General features: G+C 31.2%; 1 protein-coding gene across 5 annotated transcripts; it reads left to right on the forward strand.

The window, feature by feature from the left end:
* Positions 1–1,623: 1,623 nt before the first annotated feature.
* Positions 1,624–24,036, forward strand: LOC110038996 (the record flags this gene model as incomplete). Of its 5 annotated transcripts, none has more annotated exon segments than XR_002295478.1 (9): positions 1,624–1,989; positions 2,069–2,199; positions 2,270–2,347; positions 2,447–2,491; positions 2,593–2,637; positions 2,976–3,027; positions 5,343–5,439; positions 16,415–16,640; positions 23,438–23,513. XR_002295478.1 is itself a non-coding variant. In XM_020743924.1 (8 exon segments), coding segments are annotated over 8 exon segments (924 nt in total). In that variant the 3' UTR covers positions 23,604–24,036.
* Between the last annotated feature and the right edge of the window lie 1,584 nt (positions 24,037–25,620).

A 25,620-nucleotide genomic window follows, 5' to 3' on the forward strand; every position in this document is an offset into this window, starting at 1 on the left:
CAGGTTTTATCGGTGCTTCAGTTCTGAATTTCAAAAACTAAATAAATAAAGTTTATGAAAAAAAATTACGCAAAAACCTAATTTGTTCATTCATAACATGAGCCTAAAAAAGGAATTACAACATTCTAAAAATAAAACCCTAGACTTCTTCAATATTTTCTTTGTAACAATAAAACCCTAAATAAGGTCCAATTCTTAACACTGCCCCTCAAACTAGGCAAAGTCAAATTGACCAAATTGGACCATGGTGTAGTTGGACAAAATGGAATTGGGAATATTTTGGATTTATTGGGATTTTTTTAAAATTTTTTGGAATTTTTTGATTTTTGGGCCATGGAGGGGCATTTTGGTAATTTGGCAATTTTTGGAAATTTTTGTCAGTTTTGGCAAATTTGGATGTATTCAAGGTGTTTGGAATAAGTTTTGATCAATTTTGGAGATTTTGGCAAAATTTAGGAATTTTGGCCAAATTTGGGTCCCAAGGGCAGTTAGGCAAATTGGAGGTGCCTAGGGGTAAAAGGCCCAAGTTAGGCATTTCAAGTAGAATTGGATAAATATCCATTCTAAATGAGTAATAAACCAATATATTGGGAAGATATAATGTACCCTAGTTCCAAGTCAACACCTAGGGTCAATCCTAAGGCCAAATAGCCCTATAGGAACTCAAATTAACTCTGTAGGTGCAAGACTATCTAGTGATCAAGTTTAAGAGTTTTAATTTTCTATTCATTTCGAGAATGACTATATGTTGTAATATCAAGTCACTTAAAAGATTCAAATGATAAGAACTTCATGAGAAAATTACTAGTAAAAGATGTTATTACATAAATATAAGTTCAGGATTATATTTAGGTTTTCCCTTTAGGTAGATCCAAGTGAAGCCAATTTTTGATTAGGCATCTCCTCAAAACAATGCACAGTCATTGTGTTGAGATTTTTTTGTAGTTTTCTTTTTCTTTCAAGAACATTTTCAATACTCTTTTTTTTTCATGTCATATGAGAATTACTTGGATAACTTTTAATGATTTTGAACTCCACCATCCTCCTCTTAAAGTTAAAAACTTCTCACATTTCCTTACTAATAAATATGCATTAGCTTTGAAAAAGATTTTTCATAGTCTCAAATCTTTTAAAAATTGAAATACTTTTAAAAAGTGAAATACATCATGTAAAAATTAAAATTTAGATGTTAGATATATAAATACATTAGAATTGTGCGGTATGCTGTATATCTTCCTTGATTAATTTAATGTTAGTATTCTAATTGATGAATATTTATCTTTTATTTTCATTAAAAAATGATTCAAGTTATATTTAACCAAATAATGATGGCTATATCTAAAAGTTACTTAAATGAACTGCAATTAGCCGTCACTCTAGAGACTAAAACGAATTATATTCTATAATAATAATAACAATAGCTTATTTTTAAAATACAAAGAAATGCAAAGTTGTTGAACTAATTTTTTTTTTCAGGAGCATTAAACGAGAAATACATAGAGAAAGAATATTTAATTATTTTATGTATTATTTTTGCTACTCATTTAATCTAATATTTTAATGCATCAAATTTATTTAATTTATAAATTTAACATAAATTGTTATTATTATATTTATTTTTAGTTTCTGCAATCTACAAGTGAGCTCATACAGCCACCGGACGGGTAGGAGTAGGGCTCATGCTCGCTGGTGCTTTCCCTAATGTCCCGTTTCTTTCAATCAGCACGAAACGAAAAACTCTCCCGATACACAGTTGCTTTCCCTTCCCCCACCATCGCCGGATTACCGAATCTCTACCGGCGCTCAGTTTCAACTTCCGGTACCGACTAGTTCATAATCCGCCTTCGAGGTTTGCTCGCATGGCGTCGCTGTTGAGCTCCACCGCATTGCCAAGTAACTTGACGGAGCTGAGGGACGAGGCCGATTTTGAGTCTATCTTAACGCCCGAAGGCCACCTTTCCGTCTGCGGTTTTGGTTCGCTTCTTTCCGGTGATCAAAAGCAATGTTCTGTTTTTTCTTTTTTTTTTTTTTTGGTCCCTGTGAAACCCTAATTGCAACTAGTCGACAGAGAGGAGCGCAAGGAGTACTTTCCCCAATTTTAAGAACTTCCGCGTGGCGTTTCTTCCCGGATTTAGGCGCGTTTTCGCTCATATAGCTCCCATCTTTTACGAGCGCGGTATCGCAAAAGAAGAAACTAAGGTTACAATTCAATTTATCCGCAAAGATTGTTCTGTTATCCATTCTGAGGAACGACATGGGAAGTTTTCAGGAAGTTTCAAGCTTGAGCGTTGAGCCCTGGGAAGGAGAAGGTCTTATTGTTACCGTGTTTGAGATTGAGAGATCGGAGGTAGTGCACTGAAAATTGTTCACTTTATTGACTTGATGGAACGAAATGAAACTCAGCTAATAGACTATTTGCTCTTTATGATCCTTTTGGTTATTGAAGATCCCTTCTTTTATAGAGAGGGAGAATGAGTTCCGCTTTTTAGCTGTAAGTTGCTTTGCGTATGAGCTTTCTAGCGTTGATTTTGAGATTGATTTTTTTTTTTTTTGTTAATTCAAGAATTGTGCATTTTGAATTCGTTTGTTCAGATTGTTCCAGAGGACTTGGCTGGTGCCCCTTTTACTAACTCTGCTGTAAGTTCTTATGAGACCATGAATGAATTGTAAATTTTCTATATTCTTTGTGGCATTTACATACATAGCACACAATTATTATCATATATAACACCTAAAATTTCATATTTACATACACTCAAATTTAGATAAAAAATACCAGGATTACTAATTTTGTAAAAGTGAAATACAGTTTTTCATGCATAGAGTTATAACACCAAAGTGTTATAAATGTAAATATCAAAATTTAAGTGTAAGATATGTAAATACATAAGAATTGTATGGAATGTATGTTAATCCCCCTTAATTTAGGGTGTTTTTTTTGTCTAATTGATGCTGTTTCTGTCATTGTGGTTTAGGTGGTTTGTGCATGTTATAGTGATGAGGAGTACTTTCAGATCAGATGCAAAGGTATTGATTGGTATCAATTTCCTCTTATAAGAATGGAAATCTCGAACTAATGCTTTCTATCAAGCTCAACACTTATTCATATGATACTTGTTTTTATTCGTTTATTAAAGTACAACACAACAACAACAACAAAAACAACAATAACGACAACAACAAGCCTTTATTCCACTAAGTGGGGTCGGCTACATGAATCATTTTTCTCCATTGTGTCCTATTGAATGTAATATTTTCATTTAATTTTAATAAATTAAGAATTTTTTTATACAATATGCCCAAGTCTTTCTAGGTCTACCTCTACATTTCTTAACATAAATCGAATCTAAAACATCTACTCTCCTAATCGGATCATCAGATGGTCGATGTTTAATATGACCAAACCATTTAAGATGACTCTTTCTAATTTTGTCTGCCACACGCAGATATATTCATTTCACATTTCTTATCTAAGTGTAAAACCACTCATCCACCTAAGCATTCTCATCTCGACAACACTTAACTTATTTTTATGCTTCTCTTTTAAAGGCCAACATTCTGCGTCATAGAGCATTGCAGGTCTCACCATCATCTTATAATATTTTTCTTTCAGTCTAAGCAATACTTTTCTATCACACAATAAGCCCGAAGCATTCCTCCACTTCAACCGACCAACTTGAATTCTACTAATAACATCCCCATCTGTTGCACCATCACTTTGAACAATAGACCCGAGATATCTAAAGCGTTCACACCTTTTAATAATATGATCATCCATAACTATAACTCTGTCACTAGAGCTACTACTACTAAAATTACATTCAATATATTCAGTTTTATGTCTACTCAAACAAAGGCCTTTAGACTCCAATGTAGACCTCCATCATTCAAGTTTTTCTTGAGCTTTTTCTCTAGTCTTAACCACGAGAAGAATATCATCAGCGAAAAACATACATCGAGGTACATCCTCCTATAATTGTCTAGTAAGAGCGTCTATAACTAAAACAAAAAGATATGGGCTTAAAGCTGATCCCCGATGTAGTTCAACTGAAATAGCAAAATATTTGCTCAATCCTTCTTCTATTCGAACACAAGTAATAGCTCTAGCATGCCTATCTTTAATGACTTGAATATAAGTCATATCAACACCTTTCTTCTCTAGAATTCTCCAAAGGATATCTCTTGGAACCTCTTGGAACGATATCTCTTGGAACCTTATCATAAGATTTTTCTAAATCAGTAAAAATCATATGTAGATCCTCCTTATTCTCTTCGCACTTCTCCATCAAGCATCTCAATAAATGTATAGCTTCCATAATAAACTACTTCGACATAAATCCAAAGTGATTTTGAGAAATTTTTGTATCTTTGTGATACTTCTTAACCTATGTTCAATTACCCTTACCCGTAATTTTAAAATATGACAAATCAGCTTAGTTCCTCTATAATTTGCACACTCTTGTGCATCTTCTTTATTCTTAAAAATGGGGACCAAAATACTCTTAATACTCTCAAAATACTCTTCCTCCATTCCTCAGGCATCTGTTTAGTTTTTAAAATAATATTAAAGAGTTCATTAAGCCACGAAACTTCTAAATCTCTTAAATATTTTCACACTTCAATTGGGGCATCATTGGGTCCTATAGACTTTCCACCATTGATTTTCTTTAAAGCCTCCTCAAATTTTTTTTTACTAATGTAACTGTAAAAATGAAATATTTTATTATTATTAACGATATTAAGATCACTTAGGTTGATTGTATTTTTAGAAATTTCATTGAAAAATTTATCAAAATAACTCTTCCATCTGTGTTAAATATCTTTTTCTAATAAAAGCACTTTTTTATTTTTATCTTTAATACACTTTATTTGAGTTAAATTTTTAACCAACTCACCTATGTTGATTTTCTTTTTTATTGGTTTATTGAAGTAATTGAACAAATTCGAAAAATATTGCAAAAACTCAACATATAAATGAACCAACTTAAACATTGACTTATTTGATTATGTTCACGAACATACTTACCTGTTGTTCAATAAGAAGCTTGCTAAAAGCTGATTAAATTATTATCTAAAGCTGATATAGTTATTTATTTGATAATTTAAATTATTACCAACTTAAACATTGACTTATTTAAATTCCTACTTGGACTTCTTATGCTCATATCAGTTAAGTGGTTTCAGATTTTTGAATTAACTCCTCTTTTTATTTTCTGCTTCTCTTTATTTTTCTTTTGTAATTAGTATCTTCAGCTAGTCTGTTTCTTTGCTTCTTGTGAATCATCGCCAAACTTTATTGTGGCTGTGCTATGTAACTTTGCCAACGAATTATTTATTTGTAGGTAATAAAGATATTTACTTTCAGAATTATGGAAGGTATAACATCCATAAGATATGGAGGGATGATGTCTTACCTTGTCGTGTTTATCTTAGACATTGGTAAGAGATTAACTATCTATTTTTCATGGTTTTACTTCCTTTTCTTAGTGTACGAACTGCATTAAGGCTGTACGTTTTGGAATTCAATGATTTAAATTGCTTTGGCTGTGTGTAGCTGCTTATTCTATAATTTTCTGCATTAATTGCATCAATATCCATAACCTTATTTTTGGTTTAAATCTCTTTCCTTCAAGCAGCTGCTGGTTAATTTTATAAATTTAATGCTTACTCAACTTGCTATATCAAGTGAATATAGGAAATTTTGGGAAATATGATTGATACTTTTAGATAAAAAAAATGTCATCTTATTTTAAGATATTATTTCTAGGATAGAAGTCATTGTCTCACTTCATGAAATCATACCATATAATACCATGTTTTTAGCGAGAATGCTGTACTGATATCCCTTTTTTTGTATGCCTCTCTCCTTTTTGGTGTATAGAAGTAAATTTTAGCAATACATGTAACCCATTATTAGGATCTCAACACACTGCCAACCTGTAAATGAATGACTCATTTCGGATGTGATCATTTAGTTCACACTGGCTTCTAATTTCTACTTTATTATAGTTTTATTTCAGATTTTTATAAAAAACAGAATAATACAATCACAATGTTTTTAGGGTTATCTTCTTTCCTTTTATGGGCAGTAATTATCCTTTTATTGGGATTTATCTTGTTTTAAATTTCAATTTTTTTGCAATTTTCGATCTTATCCTGTTTTTGTAAATATGGATACATCCTATTTTCTGCAGATAGGAATATCTGGAACATGTAATTATCATGTTGGTGAATTTAAATGCAAAAACCTATTTTCCTTTTATAATTCCTACTCTCTCTCTCTCTCACTCACTCACTCACTCACTCACTCACTTTCTTTCTTACAACAACAAGAGATGCAAAATCATTGATGGTGATACTACTATTAATGTACTATCTAAAGATACATCGACTAAATCAGCTTAGCAAATGATTGGCAAACTTTTATTTTTATTGTTTTTCGAGTCAAATAGACATCTAACCTTAAAATGAAAGATGCTTATGAGTTATGCCTATTCATTTGTGTAATATTTCTAAGATGATTTGTTATGACAGACTAACCATTGTTGTTGCTGAAGTTTTGTTAGGATGCAGTATGGATGCTATACATTATATGCTAGATCCAGACTTATGTCTTGAAACATAAGAAGGTTATTATTAAATTTGATCCCATATAAACCTGTTGAACAAATATTTAATGTCCTTTGCAAGGAGATTGTCAGCCAACCTTTTAATTAAGATATTGGCTTTAGATGTTGTTGCCTGTAGAGATTCTTTTGGCTGGCAATGAGTTTGATCTCATTGTGATATTACTTCCATAAGAGGGGAAATCAACTCCTATTGATTATATTATTCACCTTTACACAATATTCAATTTCTATAGATTTGTCCTCCGTTGTTGCCTTATCATAGCTATCTCATTATTGCTTGTATCCTACTAAGTATAAATCATTGTGTAAATGAAAGTTCATTGGGAGAAAGCCTGTATTTGCAAAATTATTGTCTTCTTTACTTTTTAGAAGGATAGATATAGAAAGATTGATTGTGATGTAAGCTGTAAGTAGCATTTTGATCAAAATCTCTTCTCACTATAGATGTTTTTTTTTCTTGAATGATACATTGGATTTAGTCAATTTAAATATTTTTTGAAGATTGATGTTAGAAATTGCTATTGCCAAAATTAGTCTGGATTAAGGGTTGTGTGATTTGCTTAATAAGTAATGCAGTGTAAAATGAATGTAATTAAAAAACATCTTATATAGAGTTGTTTGATTAACTGTAAAATAAAGAGATTGTATAACTTTTTGTTTGGTTTGAAGTAGACTGAAAATAATATATTTCAAAATATACAAGATATTATTGGTGGGTGGCGGAGGACATTCAGTAGCGGCCACCGACCATTGATGTCGATGATAGGCTGTAACGATCGGCGACGACATCAAGGAGCTGGTGGTGAGTGGTGTCCCACAACTGTGTCTGGCGATTGATGCCGGTGGTAGGGTTGGTGACAGGCGACAGACAATGGCGACCAACGACTGATTGCAACAACCGATGACTGATTGAAGGGACCAACGACGGGCTGCAACGGATGGTGGGCTGCAACACTCAGCAACAGGCTGCGATGACGAATAGCGGGTGGCGAGCAACGACAATGGAGGTAGAAGTGATTGAAGGTGATGGGTGGCTAGTGGTAGGTGGGCTTTCGTCTGTGGCGACCGACAATTGACGCTGATGACCAATTGCAGCGAGTAGCAACAACCTTAGATGAAAATTGGTTTTGGTGGGTGGCAGCGATTGGTGGCGGTAAGCTGGTGACTGGCGACGACAGGCGGAGGCAATCGGAGTTTGCAATTGGTGGCGGTGGGCGAAGAAAATAGAGGTGGTGCTGGGCGACGGAGCGACCAATAACATTTTATATTAATGAACGATATACATTTCAACTTCGGCCAAATCGACCAAATTCTAAATTCAGCCAAAATGATCTAAGATGTAAATTTTAAATACAGTCCTATTTTTCATTGTATTTGTAATTCTTCATATCAAATACTTAATTTTGTAAAACACCTAAAAAGGAATTATAATACACCCCAAATTCTTCCAACCAAACAAAAACCCCTTAAAGATGTGTTGAAAATTTCAACTATGGCTTGTAATTGTGTCTTTCGGTGGATTTTGATACATAAGTTCTCTTAAATTGACTTTCTACTTTAGTAAATCACAAACCTATCCCTTTGTCTTTACATTAACAAATTGTTTATAGCAAATTTTGATTTATTTTCTCATAGTATTATCGAGTACGATTACTTTGAATCATTTATACATAGTTTTGCCTATACTCTATCATTGTTACTATTTTTTTATTAAAATTCATTTTGATTTTTTTTACATGTTAAAGACATTTATTCATTCAATTTAAGGTCACTTCTTTAGTTTATATTTTGTATTGATGATATTTATGTAAATCCGATTAATTTTAAGATTGAGAGTGGCAAAATCATTCCTTGAAAAAAGATCGGAGCCATTACATGGTAACCCAAAAAACCTCAGGTATTTGCTCAATTAACACCATAAGGAAGTGGTATCTAATTGTCAAGGATTTGTTTGGGATCACTTTTGTATTTTGCTTTGTACTTTTATTTTGAAAACATATTTATGTAGTGCATTTTTTTGCATGTTTTATTTCTTAGTCGGGTAAAGAAGTTAGTCCGTGAAATTAATATTAGGAGTGAATCTTGGAATATAGGTACTATTATTGGTAAATTAATGGAATTAGTCGATATTATGATTTATAGAAAAATAAATATCTTATGTATTCGAGAAACTAAATGGGTTGGAGAAAAAACTAAGGAAGAAAAAACTAAGGAGAGAAAAAACTAAGGAGATTGATAAATTAGATTTTAAACTTTGGTATTCAGGTAAAAGTCGCACTAGAAATGGGGTAGGTGTTATTATAAATAAGAGTTTAAAAGATAATGTTGTAAAAATTAATAAAATTGGAGATAAAGTTATATCCCTTAAGATTATTTTTAATACTAAAATTTTTAATATTATCAGTGCTTATGCTTCTCAAGTAGGTTCAGATGTAGGTTCTAAAGATAAATTCTGGAATGACTTAGAAAACTTAATACCAATGATACCTCTTGAAGAAAAAAATTTTATTATAGAAGATTTAAATGATCATGTCAGTAGAGTGAGAAAATATTTTAGAAAAATTCATGGTGGCTACGGTTTTGGAGTGATTAATGAAGAAGGTAGAACTATATTAAATTTTACTTTAGCGTATAATTTTGTTATTGCTAATACTTTATTCAAGAAAAGAGATGAACATATTATTACTTATAAGAATTGATCTAATAAAACACAAATTTATTATTTTCTTATGAAAAGAAGAGATTGTTGAGAATGTAAAGATTGTAAGGTCATTCCAAGTGAGAATTTAAGTACTCAACATCGCTTGTTAGTTCTAGTTTTAAGATGAAGAGCAGTAAAATAAAAAATAGTAGGATTCATCATCGTAGAATTAGATGGGAGTGCCTAAAAGACACAAATATAATTATTTTTATAAGTAAAATTCAAGATTTCGAAATTTTAGATGTTCATGAAGAAGCAAATTTTATGTGGGATAATGTAAAAAAACTATTAAACAAGTGACAAAAGTTGTACTTGGAGAATCAAAAGAAAAAAGTTTTTATAAAAAAATAGTTAGTGGTGGAATAATAATGTGCAAGAAAAGATAAAATATAAGAAGATATGGTATAAAAATTAGTTTAAATGTAAATGCTTAGAGAACTTGAAAAATATTAAACATTCCGTAGAGAGTCTAAGAGAACAATCTGTGATGCTAAAAATTCTACTTTTAGTGATCTTTATAATATATTAGATACTAAGGATGGTGAAAAATATATGTATAAATTAGCCAAACAAAGAGAAAAGAAAAGTAAAGATTTAACTCAAGTAAAATTGTATTAAAGATGAAAAATCAAAAAATGATTTTCTTAAAAAAGATATTCAAAATAGGTTGGTGAGTTATTTTGATAAACTTTTTCATGAATAAATTTTTTAATATGTATAAATTAGCCAAACAAAGAGAAAAGAAAAGTAAAGATTTAACTCAAGTAAAATTGTATTAAAGATGAAAAATCAAAAAATGATTTTCTTAAAAAAGATATTCAAAATAGGTTGGTGAGTTATTTTGATAAACTTTTTAATGAAGTTTCAAAAAATACAATTGACCTTAGTGATCTAAATATCATTAATAATAATAAAATATTTTATTTTTACAATCACATTAGTAAAAAAAAGAAGTTGAGGAGGCTTTAAAGAAAACAAAGGGTGGAAAATCTGTAGGACCTAGTAATATCCCAATTGAAGTGTGGAAATATTTAGGAGGCTTCCTAAACTCTTTAATATTATCTTAAAAACTAAAAAGATGCCTGAGGGGTGGAGGAAGAGTATTTTGGTCCCCATTTTTAAGAATAAATGGAATGCACAAGAGTGTGTCAATTATAAAAGAATTAAGTTGATTTGTCATATTTTAGGAGAATGTTATTGAACATAGGTTAAGACGTATTACATAGATTTCTCATAATCAATTTGGATTTATGCTGGACAGGTCTACTATGGAAGCTATACATTTATTGGGAGGTTTGATGGAGAAGTTCAAAGATAATAAGGAGGATCTACATATGATTTTTATTGATTAAGAAAAAGCTTATGATAAGGCTTCAAGAGATATCCTTTGGAGAGCTCTAGAGAAGAAAGTTGTTGATATGACTTATATTCAAGTCGTTAAAAATAAATGTATAAGAATTGTTACTTGTGTTCGAAGAGAAGGAGGATTGACCAAATATATTTCTATTTTTGTTGGTTTACATTAGGGATCAGCTTTAAGCCCATATCTATTTGCTTTAGTTAATTTGCTTTAGTTATGGACAGCTTTAAGCCCATATCTATTTGCTTTAGTTATGGATGGTCTTACTGGACACTTACAGATGCTTTTTGCTTGGTGTATGCTTTTTGCTGATGATATCCTTCTTGTGGATAAGACGAGAGAAAAAACTCGGGAAAAACTTGAATTTTGTAGATCTACCTTGGAGTTTAAAGGCTCGTTTGAGTAGAACTTATATTGAATACATGGAATGTAATTTTAGTAATAGTAGCTCTAGTGACAGAAGTTAACTATGGGCGATCAAATTATTAAAAGGTGTGAACGCTTTAAATGTCTTGGGTCTATTGTTCAAAGGTGATATTGATGGGGATGTTATTAGTAGAATTCAAGTTGGTTGAACTGGAGTAATGCTTCGGGCCTATTGTGTGATAGAAAAGTACCACTTAGACTGAAAGAAAATTTTATAAGGAGGTGGTGAGACATGCTATGCTCTATGGCGCTGAATGTTGGCATTTAAAAGAGAAGCATGAAACTAAGTGTTGTTGAGATTAGAATGATTAGGTGGATGATTGGCTTTACAGTTAGAGACAAAATGCGAAATGAATATATATGTGATAGGGTTGGTGTAGCTCTAGTGACAGACAAGAGAGAGTCGTCATAGATGGTTTGTTCACATTAAACGTTGATCATCTAATGATCCGATTAGAAGACTTGATGTCTTAGATTCAACTTGTGTTAAGAAAGGCAGAGGTGGATCTAGGATGACTTGGGCATAATGTATAAAAAATGATCTTAATTTAAGACTTGATGTCTTAGATTCAACTTGTGTTAAGAAAGGCAGAGGTGGATCTAGGATGACTTGGGCATAATGTATAAAAAATGATCTTAATTTATTAGAATTAATTGAAAATATGACACCGAATAGAACACAATGGAGGAAAATGATTCATGTAGTTGACCCCACTTAGTGGTATAAAGGTTTTGTTGTTGTTTTATTTCTTATTTTAAAAGTAAATTAGCTTGTTTTTAAAAGACTCAAAACAATTTTTTTTTTTTAGTATTTTTAAGATCAACTAAGGGGTCGTCTGGGATCATATCTATTTTTTATTTTTATTTTGTTTTTTAATGATTTGATTTGAGACAACATGTTTTTTATTTGATTAGGGGCTTTTTGAGATTAATTTTTGTTTCTTGTTTTTTGTTTTTAAACTCAAAAAACAGGAAATAAATAAAAAAAATAGTGTTTGGTTGTCAATTTTTTATTTTTTATAACAACACTACTATTTTTAAGTTTCTGTAACAGTAAAAACGTGTTTTCCACTGTTTTAAAAGCACAAGAATTGCCTCTTCTGCCATCCATCTCATTTTAAAAACACGAGAACAACCTCTCCTCGCTACTCGTCCACATCGCGAAACTCTCCCTCTTCACCTGACGCTCGCTTCCGCTCGCCGTCGCCTCGTCGGCCTTAGGTCCCCGACGCCTCTCCATCCTTCGCTCCCGACTCCTCGCCGACATCGCGCCATTCTTCTTCAGCCTTTGCTCGACGACGCCTCCCCTTCTACTTTGCCTTCGCCCTGCTCGAGGTTCTTCATCTAGCTTCTAATGTCAGCTAGTGGTAAAATATTTTCACCCGATCTTGATCTTTTTTCAGCTTCAAGGTTTCCTTCTGGATTCACCGAATCAAATAAATCTTATGCTTATATTTATGACTTCCCTGAGATTACTTCATGATTCATTCTCCTTTATCTTAACAAAGGTGTTATTTTTCCAAAATCTATAAGCGAAACAAAATTCACAGAACGAGTACTTGGAAAGTTTCAAAAGTGTCACTGTGATAGAAATTGCTCGTTATTGGGCTCTTTGGTCACAGGCATTGCATTATAATCTGATGTTATTTGAATATGCTACTGGGTTGGGCTGATGACATCTTCAATAATTTTTTTAAAAAAAATGACATTTTTTAAGTCAGAAATATATTGTATCATGCTCAAATTGGCCTCCATCTTGATATCTCGCAGACATATCTAACAATGTATGTTTGGGTTCTATGTGTATGACATATGAATATGTTTTAGAATTTTGATTGATGGTTGCAATGGCTCATGAGGAAAGGCCTCTTGGGGGGTAGAGTTTTCATAGGAAATGAGAATATTGGGTTTGCTCTTACTACATATTGTTATAACAAATGAATAGTGGTTGATTCTCAAACGTATGTTTAAAATTTTTTAATTGAAAATATGTTTGATCATTTTTGCCCTAGTTTTATTTTTCCTTTATTCAAACACGTTTATGCGTTTAAGTTTAAATATACCGAAAATTTTATGCATAGAAGTTTAAAACATATGTAGCAAAGGAAAACTGAAACGTTTATGCGTAAAAGTTTAAATTACAACAATAATGTTCAACTTTGAGCTGAAATCTGAAAGCGTGGTTTCATAAGAATTTATATTTGTTTTGCACCATTATTTCTCTTTTTTTTTTCGAAGGGATGATTTGTATTTATCATATTGAGCAAATCATTTATTGTTATTCATTGTTTTTTATGATGTGTTAAATGATGTTGATGTTGAAAAGGAACTTGTCTAGTTGTTCGAGCAAGGAAATTTTCGGTTATAGTGCTTCACATGCTTTTGAGGTCGATGCCATTTCCAAGGCACTTATTTTTTATCCATTGGACCTTAACTATATAAATTAAATACTCGTCTTTATTTCCATTATTTTGTACAATGGATTCAAAATACGTAAGTTCATTACACCTAGGTATCATTTTCTTCTAATAAAATTAATTTTTAATTTTTAATATTAGACCCCCTAATATTATAGACCATATGTTCAATCTTCATTTAATTCATTTAAACTGCTCTCTCTCTTAAACATTTATTTTTATTGTGTTAAATTTTCACTTATATTGGTTTCTCAGTGATAAGCAAGCTACAAAAGCATATATCAAGGCATCATACTCTGATTATGCTTTATTAAGATTTTCATAATTAATACAGAATCATATGGAGTAAATATTGATCCTTGATGTAAATCTATTGCAATATTGAACTCTATGCTCACTCTTCAAATTCCCTATAAAATTAATGTTACTGAACCATATGCATATCTTTAATAACTTTAAAATGCTTTTGATAGCTTTCTTGCATAATGTAAACCAAATTATTTGTTGCACTAGTTCCCATTTATTAACAATTTGAGATGCAATGCCAAGCCTGATAGAGCAAATTCACATTGTCCACATCTTGTGGGTGATCACATTGGGACTCCCCCACCCCCACCACCCGAATTCTCCAAAGCCATGATTTGGAACTCTGTTGCGTGCGTAGGGAGCTTCTACTATACAACTTACCCAATGTTGCTTGTACATTCTGTTTTAAACTTCAATCAATAAAGTTATTAGCTTTTACCTTGAGGGCTATTATATTATCATAAGAACAATAGCAATTTGAAGAATCAAGACTGAGTTGGACTCAACCCATATCCACTTCAATCTATCCACATTTTCTCTCAATTAATTCATGTTTTTTTAAGGTTTTAACAATAAATGATTTGGTCTATGTATTAATGATCTCATATTCCATATTATGATATAATTGGAATTCTATATGTTAAAATTTGATAAACATGTTTAATATCTAGATAGGGATGTTATTAGTACAATTCAAGTTGGATGTTTGAACATGTCATATAAATGAAAATTGACATTTCTTTGTCGTATTTTAAGTTGAACCATGAATACCAGTAATGTTTTTGAAATAGCTGGAGAGGCATTATGGTCGGAGAGAAATGAATAAATCTTCATTCAACTAATGAAGATTGAAGCCATTAATGAGAATAGGCAAACAATAAATTTCTGTCCATCTGCATGGTCACATTATGCAAGGACTTGAATCAGTTACAAAAAGAAAATACAAGCACGAACAAATGGGAAATAAGTTCAATACGCCGAGAACTCGTTGGAGAGAATTTTCAAGCTTATTGAAAGAGACTATAATTGGTTACAACGCAATCACAGGTCAATTGATTGCGTCTGAAGATGTTTGGGCCAAATTATATTGGGCATTTATTTCATATTACATTTAATCCAAATTTCATATTATTAGTCACATTTTTTATATTAATCATACTATTCATTTACCAATATATAGGCCAATAAAAGTGCAAAAATATTTCAGAAAAAATGATGCCCATTATACGGGTCTCTCTGTTGTATTTATGGTCACACAACTGCAACGGGATCTCTGCAACATCCTTCTACCAGAATCCTTTTAGACATTGAGGAAGAAAATGAGATCGGATAAACTGAAACAAAACCTGTGGAGAAGAATTATAAATGAAAAATATCGGTTTAACGTGCAAAGAAGGCAACAATTTCAGATGTGATTGCCTCTACACTTCAATTTTTAAGTGTGACTTAAAAAAAAAAGGACCGATATGATAGAAACAAAAATTATGTACCTCAACTGGATCTTCTAATGAGAACTCTGAATATTTGTTGTTTGAATGTATGAAGCTTCTGAGCTTAATAGAAGACCTAGATGACATGAATTACTCGAAAGCTTTACAGAAGTTTCATGAAAACGCAATATGGATGAAGATGTTTCTTCATCTGCCTGATAGCAGAAGGAAATGCTGGATTATTAATCTGAAATGAGTTCCTCATCACGATGAATCCTATGAGCCCCCTATGGGCCCTCCTTATCTCATGTGTTTGTGTTTTAAATGTGTCATGTTTACTTTTTTTCACTTTCGTTATTGTTGTCGAACATGTTATCAGATTGGGTTATGATTATGATGCATGTTTGGTGATTTCAAAAGCTTTTGATGAATGTGTTGATGCATTGCTAATGTTCATATGAATTGTTCTATGAGAGATCTATTTTTTTCTTGGAAATGAAAGAGTAATGTGATTCTCTATCTTCAAAATTTCTCATATGAAGTTTATTTCTCAAATTATTATTTTGTTTGATCTAGATTGTTTATCAATTTTTTACTGTAGGTAAATATTATATAGACTCAATATCAGATTTCAAAATTGATGTTGAAGAACTTGAACTAGCAATCGCTCTTTCATGTGTTGAAGATTATCATAAAAATTATTTAACAAAAAACCATGTTGAACTTCTACTCTTCAATGTCATGAGTATGTAATTGAAGTACTATGAGGATATCCAACTCGTTGCTTCGAAAATTATAGAATGAAACCTCAAGTATTTTTTAATTTATTCACCTTGTTGAAACGTAAATGTCTTATGAAGGACTCAAAATGTCTCACGATAGAACAACTTACGAATTCTATTGATTTTATCACATAATGAACGCCTTAGATTGGTTACTGAACAATTTCAGCATTCATTAGAGACAATCTCACGACATTTCAGAAAGACTTTGAAAACAATTTGTCACTTGGGAACTGAGATTATTATTCCATGATTTTTTGAAACGATTTCTCGTGAGATCCAACATAATCCTAAGTACTATCTTTTTTTAATTAGCTTATTTTCTTAGTTATGAATATTAATTTATGCAATTTCTATGAATAGGATTGTATAGGTGTGATTGATGGAACACATGTTCCCGCACATGTACCTTAGAAAGATTAAATTCCGTATCGAGGAAAACATAAAGAGCCAACCCAAAATGTTATGTGTGCATGTGGATTTGACATGATGCTTACATACGTATTGTCGGGTTGGGAGGGAGCAGCAAATGATGCGAGAATATTTCTTGAATTATTTCAAATCCTCAATTATTCGATGCCACCTCAAGGTATGTCAATTTTATTCTTATTACTCTATGTAATTATTAAATGATATTTATATATACATTGTTTTTTAAAAACATGAAAATATTATCTCGTTGATTTAGGATATGCTAATATACCACGATTCTTAACACCATATAGAGGAACAAAGTATCATTTGCATGATTACCAAGAGGGCGCTCAATCTCGGAAACAAGAACTCTTTAATTATAGACACGTTATTCCTTAAGAAATGTTATTGAGCGATATTTTGGAGTTTTAAAAGCAAGATTTTCAATCCTTAATAGAATGCCCCCCTATGATCTGCGGACACAACTTTATATTGTTATTGCATGTTGCATGCTAGATTAATTTTATAAGATAACAATCCAATGGAGGTACATTATTTGTGATGTACGAACATAAAAATTTTTTAGTGGACATAAAAAGAGGATTTACATCAACTCCTGTCTCACAAAGTGCTATTGAAGTTAATGTTTTGCAATCTTAGTTGCAGTACGTGACACTATTTCAAGACCGTATTGATAGAGAACTTTGGAGCCACACACACAACTAAGTTTACTAATTAGCTTGTACAATTTTTTATATTTATAACTTATAGTGTTATCAATTTAATGTTGGATTTATTTTATTTTGCGTTAAACGATCATTTGTGTAATGACTGGACATATAAAGTGTTATTTTAATCATTCTACTAAAAGCCAGTGGTGTTTTTTTTTTAAGTTTACAGGTTGAACTTTAAAAAAATAGTAAATAACCAACCAAATATGTTTTATATTTCTTGTTTTTACAAACCGATAAATCAAAATAGTATCAAATGCGTTTTCTAGAAACATAAAGTAGAAAAAATAACAAAAACAAAACATAGTAAAAAAAAAGAAAAAAAAAATCAGAAAGTGATCCCAAACGATACCTTAAAGTATGATTGTTTTTAAAAACACTCAAAACATTTAAAAATTATTTTGAGAGTTTTCAAAACATGTTAATTAATTTTAGAAAAAATAATGTGAAAAAAAACACAAAATTAATATGTTTTAAAAGCAAAAAAATAAAAAATAAAATAATAAAAATCAAAAATAAGAAAAAAACAAAATTGATCCCATAGATGCTCTAAACATGTTATAGCATACCAAATATGTTTTGTTTTAAATCAAAACATGCACTAAAAAAATGTCTTTATCTTACTAAGAGCGGTCGACTACATGAATCTTTTTTTTTCAATTGCATCCTATTGAGTTTCATATTTTCATTTAATTCTATAGATTAATATCATTTTTTATACAATATACGTAAGTCTTTTTAGTTCTACCTTTACCTGCCTTAACATTAGTCAAATCTAAAACATCTACTCTCATAATCGGATCATCAAATGGCCGACGTTTAATGTGACCAACCGACGTTTAATGTGACGTTTAATTTGACCAACCCATCAAGGACGACTCTCTCTGATCTTTTCTGACACTGGAGCTACACCAACCTTATCACGGATATATTCATTTCGTATTTTATCTCGAATTGTCAGACCACTCATCCACTTAGCATTCTCATCTCAGCAACAATTAATTTTATTTTATGCTTCTCTTTTAAAGGCCAATAATCTGTACCATAGAGCATTGCAGGTCTCACCGCCAGCTTATAAAATTTTTCTTTCAGTTTAGGCTGTACTTTTACATCACATAATAGGTCTGATGCATTCCTCCACTTCAATCAACCAACTTAAATTCTACTAATAACATCCCCATGTATATCATCATCACTTCGAACAATAGACCTGAGATATCTGAAACGTTCACAACTTTTAATGATTCGATCACCCATAGTTACAACTCTGCCACTACAGTTACTACTACTAAAATTATATTCCATGTATTCAGTTTTAGTTTTACTCAGATGAAGGCCTTTAAACTCCAATATAGACCTCCATAATTCAAGTTTTTCTTGAACACTTTTTCTAGTTTTATCCATGAGAAGGATATCGTTAAAGAAAAATATACACCAAGGATATCCATAACTAAGCAAAAAGATATGGGCTTAAAGCTGATCCCTGATGTAATCCAGCTAAAATAGGAAAATGCTTGGTCAATTCTTCTTCTGTTCGAACACAAGTAACAGCTCTAGTATGCATATCTTTAATGACTTGAATATAAGTCATATTAACACCTCTCTTATCTAGAAATTTGTGAAGGATTTCTCTTGGAACCTTATCATAATTTTTTTCTAAATCAATAAATTATATGTAGATCCTCCTTATTCTCTCTATACTTCTCCATCAAACCTTTCAAAAAATGTATAGCATCAATAGTAGACATGCTCGACATAAATCCAAATTGATTATGAGAAATCTTTGTATCATGTACTAACGTTTGTTCAATTACCCTTTACCATAATTTTAAAGCGTAATACATCAACTTAATTCCTCTATAATTTGCACACTCTTGTGCATCTCGTTTATTCTTAAAAGGGGGATCAAAATACTCTTCCTCCACTCTGGCATCCTTTAGTGTTTGAAATAATATTAAAGAGTTTAGTTAGACAAGAAGCTCCCAAATCTCTTAAAAATTTCCAAACATCAATTGGGATATTATCTGGTCCTACTGAGTTTCCTCCCTTGTTTTTTTTTTAATTTCATCTACTTTTTTAGTAATGTGACTGGTAAAAATAAATTATTTTATTATTATTAACAATATTAAGATTACTAAGATCGATTGTATTTTAAGAGACTTCATTAAAATTTTATTAAAATAGTTCACCTGCATATGTTGAATATTTTCCTCTAAGAAAAACACTTTACTTGAGTTAAGTCTTTATTTTGATTTTCTCTGTCTGACTAGTTTATTATCTAATATATTATAAAGATCACTAAAAGCAAAATCTTTAGTGTAAATGAGCAAAGCCGGCTCGAGCTTGGCTTGTTAACAAACTCGTGAGCCTAGTTTATCGAGCCACGAGCTCGAGCTCGAGCACTTGAGCTTTTTTATTAAACAAGCTCAAGCTTGCCCCGACTCGACTTGTTAGCTTTTGAGTCATCTCGATTAGCCTATCCTTTGTAATTTTGATACAATTTCCAATGAGTTTTCACTGCATCCTCCTCTTCCCTCCTCAACCACCAATACTTTTTCCAGTCATCTATTGTAAAAGTTGTACTTTTAGTTTGAGCTCGCAAGCCGGCTCGCGAGCCGGCTGCTACCTTTACTAGTCGAGCTGGAGTTTTTCATTTGAGCTCAACTCGAGCTGGAGCTCGCAATTTGGTAAAAGAGCTGAGCTGCATGGCTGGAGCTTGACTCAAGTCGTTTACATGCCTTCCTAAGGGTCACCTTATATTTTCCCAACTCTTTATGTTTTTACATTTAAATCAATTTTTATACTACAACTTATATTTTATTACCATCAGCTATTTTTATTTATATAAATTTTTTCTTTTGATGCTCGTAGTATATTTTTTTGTCCCTTGTTTAATTGTGTTTGTTACTTTACTCCACAAAATTTTCTTCTTCTGAAACATCCCAAATTTTAAAATTTTAAAGTTTACTCATAAAAATAATTTTATTTATCTTTTAGGTGTCCAATCTAATTCTATGACAATGATTCCTAGTATTCTTTATTTCACAACTCTTCATCTTGAAATCTAAAACTAATAATTGATGTCGAGTACTCAAATTTTCACTTGGAATGACCTTACAATCTTGACATTCTTGATGATCTCTTATTCTTATAAGAAATAATAAATTTGTATTTTCCTAGTTTCAATCTTAGAAGTAATAATATGTTCACCCCTTTGCTTAAATAAATATTAGCAATTGCTTAAATAAATATTAGCAATAATAAAATCATACGCTAAAATAAAATTTAATATGATTCTAACGTATTCATTGATCACTCCAAAACAGTAGCCAACATGAATATTTCTAAAATCTCCACTACTCTTAGCAACATGTCGATTTAAATTTCCTCTAATAAATTTTTTTTCTTTAAGAAACCTTATTTATATTAATTCTTTTAGGTCATTCCAAAATATTTTATTAGAACCCATATCTAAATCTATTTGAGGAGCATAAACACTTGCAACATTATGAATATTAGTATCGACAATAATCTTAAAGACTATAATTTTATATCCAATTCTATTAATTTTTACAACATTATAATAAAAAAAATTAATAAAAAAAAAATTAATAGTGATCCCAAACTACCCCAAGTATTCCCAAGCAGATTACCATTTCCAAGTTCTAGCCAAATAGTAACAGTCGAGCACCACCAGTCCAACATAGATAAAGAACAGCTCGTCAAATACTACGTAGTGGACATCTAAAATCAAGTCTCTAATCACTCAAACAACTTATATTATGACAATGAGCTTTCGGACAACTTACACCCGGGCTTATTCATCAATGACTAGCCCCATCTCATTAGATTGATTGAACATGCAAGATATGTCATCTCCTGAACTTCCTAGTATGATAAGATAAACCAAATTTGGTCAATTTTGAAATATTTAGATCATTATAAATAGAAACTAGCCATGAAAGTGGATCCAAAAGCTTTGCACGGTACAAAATATCTGTATTAACTTGTCTACCCCATTTTCTAGGCTAGTACAAATGTTAAAAAAAATCATCGCAGGGATAGCTCTGGCTAACATTCCTATAAATCCCAATTCCCAACCAACTATGAGAAGTCCAGCCCCCCTTGCCTTACACCAACTAATCAACATCGTGGCCTTTACAATCTTTATGTGTAAACTTAAAATCCTGAATTATATTTGAGTGGATCTAATAATTCCATATTGATGTGCCTTAGAGCTTTCTGCAGATGAAGCTTTTGTTACTATAAATAATGTTGCTATTCCTTCAATATTATCAGCAGGATTCAGCACTGAAGAAATCACTATGGATGCTTTTAACCTGCACTGATACTTGATTCATAGGAAGTATCTGCCTCAGGCTTAAAGTTTGTTGGCTCATGCATGAAGTGCTAATAAAAGTAGTATGTTGTTTTTTGGAAGATTAACCTTATAACTCTCGGCCACTACTCTCCTTCCTTCTATTCACCCTAAACGAACGAGTAATGATTGATGCTTTGCAATAATTAATTTTGTTCTTCTTTCATAGAACAACTTTTGAGTTTTATAGGCCCTCAAATCTTAAAAACAAAATCAAATGAAGTTCAATTTTTATCTAAAAATTTTTCATTCAATCAAATTTTCATAAGAAAAACAAAAAATTTAAGCTCAACTTATGATTGATTTATATTTATTGAATCATCGTTATGTTTGCTTATAGAACTAGCTTTATTTTTAGATAGGCTCCCAATAGCTTGAATGCAACCAAACTCCTGCGTGAATCAATCATTTCAAGAAAAATAAGTTGAATGGATGCCTAGTTACTCATCTGAGAAATATTTCTTTTAGCCCAGATGCATGGCCCTTTTGCTTCCTCTCCTCGGCCTGAAAACCTCTGTTTTCTATCATTCATGATATCCACCACTCTATTCTATCTTATCTTTTTTTCTTCTTTATCTATCCTCTTCCAACTGAAGCTTTGAATGTAGAAAGGGTGAAACAAATCAAAGATTGTTATAGAGCTCAGAAGGGAAAGAAATTTCTGACTGTTTTTTTCCTTGCTAGCACATAATTCTAGTTTGGAATTTGGATCTGCCTACAACTATCTATGAATTATTGTGTTATCCTTATTCTTCCTTGTCATATAGGATTTAATGATGGATTATTTTTTATTCTATTGCATGATTTTATCTTGGATTGAAGTGCACAGAATAAAGCTCTATAATAAAACTAAACATGCTCTATCTCAAGTTGAATTTAAAGAGTTCAGTAAATGTTTTCTATACCCATTCTTTGTGAGCTTGATATTTTTTATAAGCTTCTCTGGCGTGATATATCAGAAAGTTATTGTGCCTTGCAAGTCGTGTTATGGTGTTTCTAATCAAATAAAAATTTCCAAAATTCCTAATCCCGTGTGCTTTACCCCCAGAATTATTGCATTTTTTTGATGCATGAAATGCTTGTATTTCAGTTCATTTTTAACAGTTTTGTTCCGAGGAAATGGCTTAGAAATTGATGGCATATAAAAATGGTTGTTCATTTTCCTAGAATTAAGATGGAATCAAAATGGACCGGCATCATAGCTTTGATATGAAATTTTATGACTGCTTTCATCTGAGGATGTTTATAGCGCACATTACTAAGTTAGAGTTTGTTGGAGATCAATCTTATTTTATTTTCTATTTTTTACTTTATTTTTAAAAATATGTTTGTATGGTGTAATTTTTATGTATTTTATATTTCTTTTGTCTAGAAATAAATCAACCTGTTTTGAAAAACACTTAAAATAAATTTTAGAATTTTTTAAAATGGGGGCATTTACGTACATACCACACAATTCTTGTGTATTTACGCAACAAACACTCGAAACTTTCATATTTGCATGCATAACACACAAACCTTTAACATCACATTAAGAATACCACCATTACTAACTTTTTAAAAAGTGAAATACACCTTTCACTGTATAGATTTGTGACATCTGATATAAGTGTAAACTATCAAATTTTAGGTGTTAGACATAAATTTATAAGAATTATGTGGTATGTATGCAAAATTCTCTTTTAAAAACCTCCACCACCACTAAACATATTTTATTTCCAATTAAAACATAAACAAAACAGATAAAAAAAAGTGATCTCAAGCAGCCCCAAGTTTTGGGACTTTTATGGAGCTGTATTTCATTACTCGTATCAAATTGTATTAAAACAAATTGGCATGCAATGATTTAACGCTCATCTTCAGTGTCCTGGCAGCCAAAAATCTTGGAGAAGCAGCCTATGATAATTTCTTAGATCACACATTTCTCAGCGATCGCAAGACAACTATCCGTGAATATTTGTCCTCAACCGGGTCAGGTATCATGCAAGAGATACCTCCAGAAGCACTAAAGAGCCGCTATGGAGGATGAGAATTTGTAGCAAAAGATGCTTTTACATATCTCATATATAAACTTTCATATTTACATATATAGCCTTTTGGCGCTTTAAATTTAAGCATGAAAAGGTTCGTCTCGCTTTAAAAAAAATGATAATGGTGCTATTTTTGATGTGATATGAAAAAATTGAGTGCTATGTGTGTAAATATAAAAAGTGTAGGTGTGAGATATGTAAACTAGAGCTAAATGCTGCTTATGGCACCAAGTAGCCTGTGGATTTATTTTCAAGTTTCTAAACTTTTCGTAAGTAGTCTGAACTTTGATCATTAGAACCTGGAGTGGCTCCGTTGTAAGCCAAGGAAAGCTTAACAGGGCTGTATTTGACATTAGTAGGATTGTTGGCTATTTGTAGTAAGATTACAGACGTGAATTTATCCTTTCCTATACAAAATTTAAATCCGTTTATGTTTGATCATTTTGCTAGTGCTGGAATTCATGCTTTACTTGTCAAACTTTTGATGTTCTCCAAATTGCTTGATCAAGAAATTATTTACATATTTAACACTAAATTTATATATATATGTCATCTCTTCTATGCATGAAATATGCATTTCACGTTGTAAAAGTCGAAGTAGTGGTATTTATGATGTGATATGAAATATTTAGGTCATATAAATGTACAAATGTACAAGTGTAAAAAGTAAAGTTTAATGCATATTTATTTATTTGTTTATTTATTTGTTTGAACTTGAAATTAAATGTTCCAAGTACCTTTAAAGTAAGTTTTTATTTGCTTATATGATGATGGTGGTGGTGTTTGAAGGCGAAGGCATTGGTGGTCAAAGATGGCAGCAGCCAAGGTTGGTTGCTAGCATCGGAGATTGTGGATGGGATCAAAGGTAGCAGTAATGGTGGTTGATAATGGCAGCTAATTACAATGATAATTTTTTTAAATTAATTAAAAATAACCAAAATTTATTTTGATTATGTTTATGAGTAATTCCATCTGTCTTAAGAAAATTGAAAATTGTTTACAATATACTCGAAAAATATATTTTTTAACATAAATATAAAAATGAAAAATAAAACCAAACGAGCTCTTATTTGAATTAAATTAATTAAATTTCATTGCATTGCATTATTAATTTGTTTTAAGTAAATTTTTTTTCCTTAAAGGAAGAAAGGTTGTATTACCGTTCTTTCAATCAAAATTACTGGCGATCAACTAATTATTGTCAAGTGATCACATCACTTTTAATTATTAAATTATTTGCTTATTGAATTTATTTATTAACTAAAATGTGTAATTTGTAGCAAAGTCCATGATAAATCTTGTTATGTGGGTTATTGTTATTATTATGATTATAAACTTTGGGCAAACTTTAATACTTGGAAACGCTAATCCATGGGTTAATTAACATAAAACTGTGATAATTACATTAGGAAGCTTTAATTTACATATCATTTTGAATAATAATTTTGTACAAGGAATATGAATTTAATAAAAGTTGGGTTAAGACATTATATCCATATTTTTAATCAGAGTATCACTTGCTTTTTCTCTTTACATGAAATTTATCACTATAATAAGGTTTCATGCTTCATTAAGATTTGCAAAGACATGATCTATGCAGAGAATACATAGTTGATCATGACAATCTTTTACTTATAAATTAGAATAAATCTATAATGTCTATTTTCTAACACTTATTTAGGATTATACACATGGTGGCATTAAGCAAGAGATAATCAAGTCAGGTCATTGTTGTTTAGAATCACTATTGATTTATATAGAGTTGGCCAATCAATAGTCACTAGAAAGCTTGGAATTCCTTGGCTTGCCAAATTTGATAATTGATAGTCTCATGTCGACCAAATCATTATGTTCTTCGGATCTTACTTTTCACTAGGGCTACAATACCATTTTGCAACATCAAGCATGAAGTCACATTTCCCATTTTAAGAGCACACGTTCGACAAAAAATCAATAACATGTCATCTATGATACTGTGATCTTCAGCCATTTCCCATTTTAAGAGCCCACGTTCGA

Source organism: Phalaenopsis equestris, unplaced genomic scaffold (genome assembly GCF_001263595.1).
Source record: "Phalaenopsis equestris unplaced genomic scaffold, ASM126359v1 Scaffold234717, whole genome shotgun sequence".
In the NCBI taxonomy this organism is placed as follows: Eukaryota; Viridiplantae; Streptophyta; class Magnoliopsida; order Asparagales; family Orchidaceae; genus Phalaenopsis; species Phalaenopsis equestris.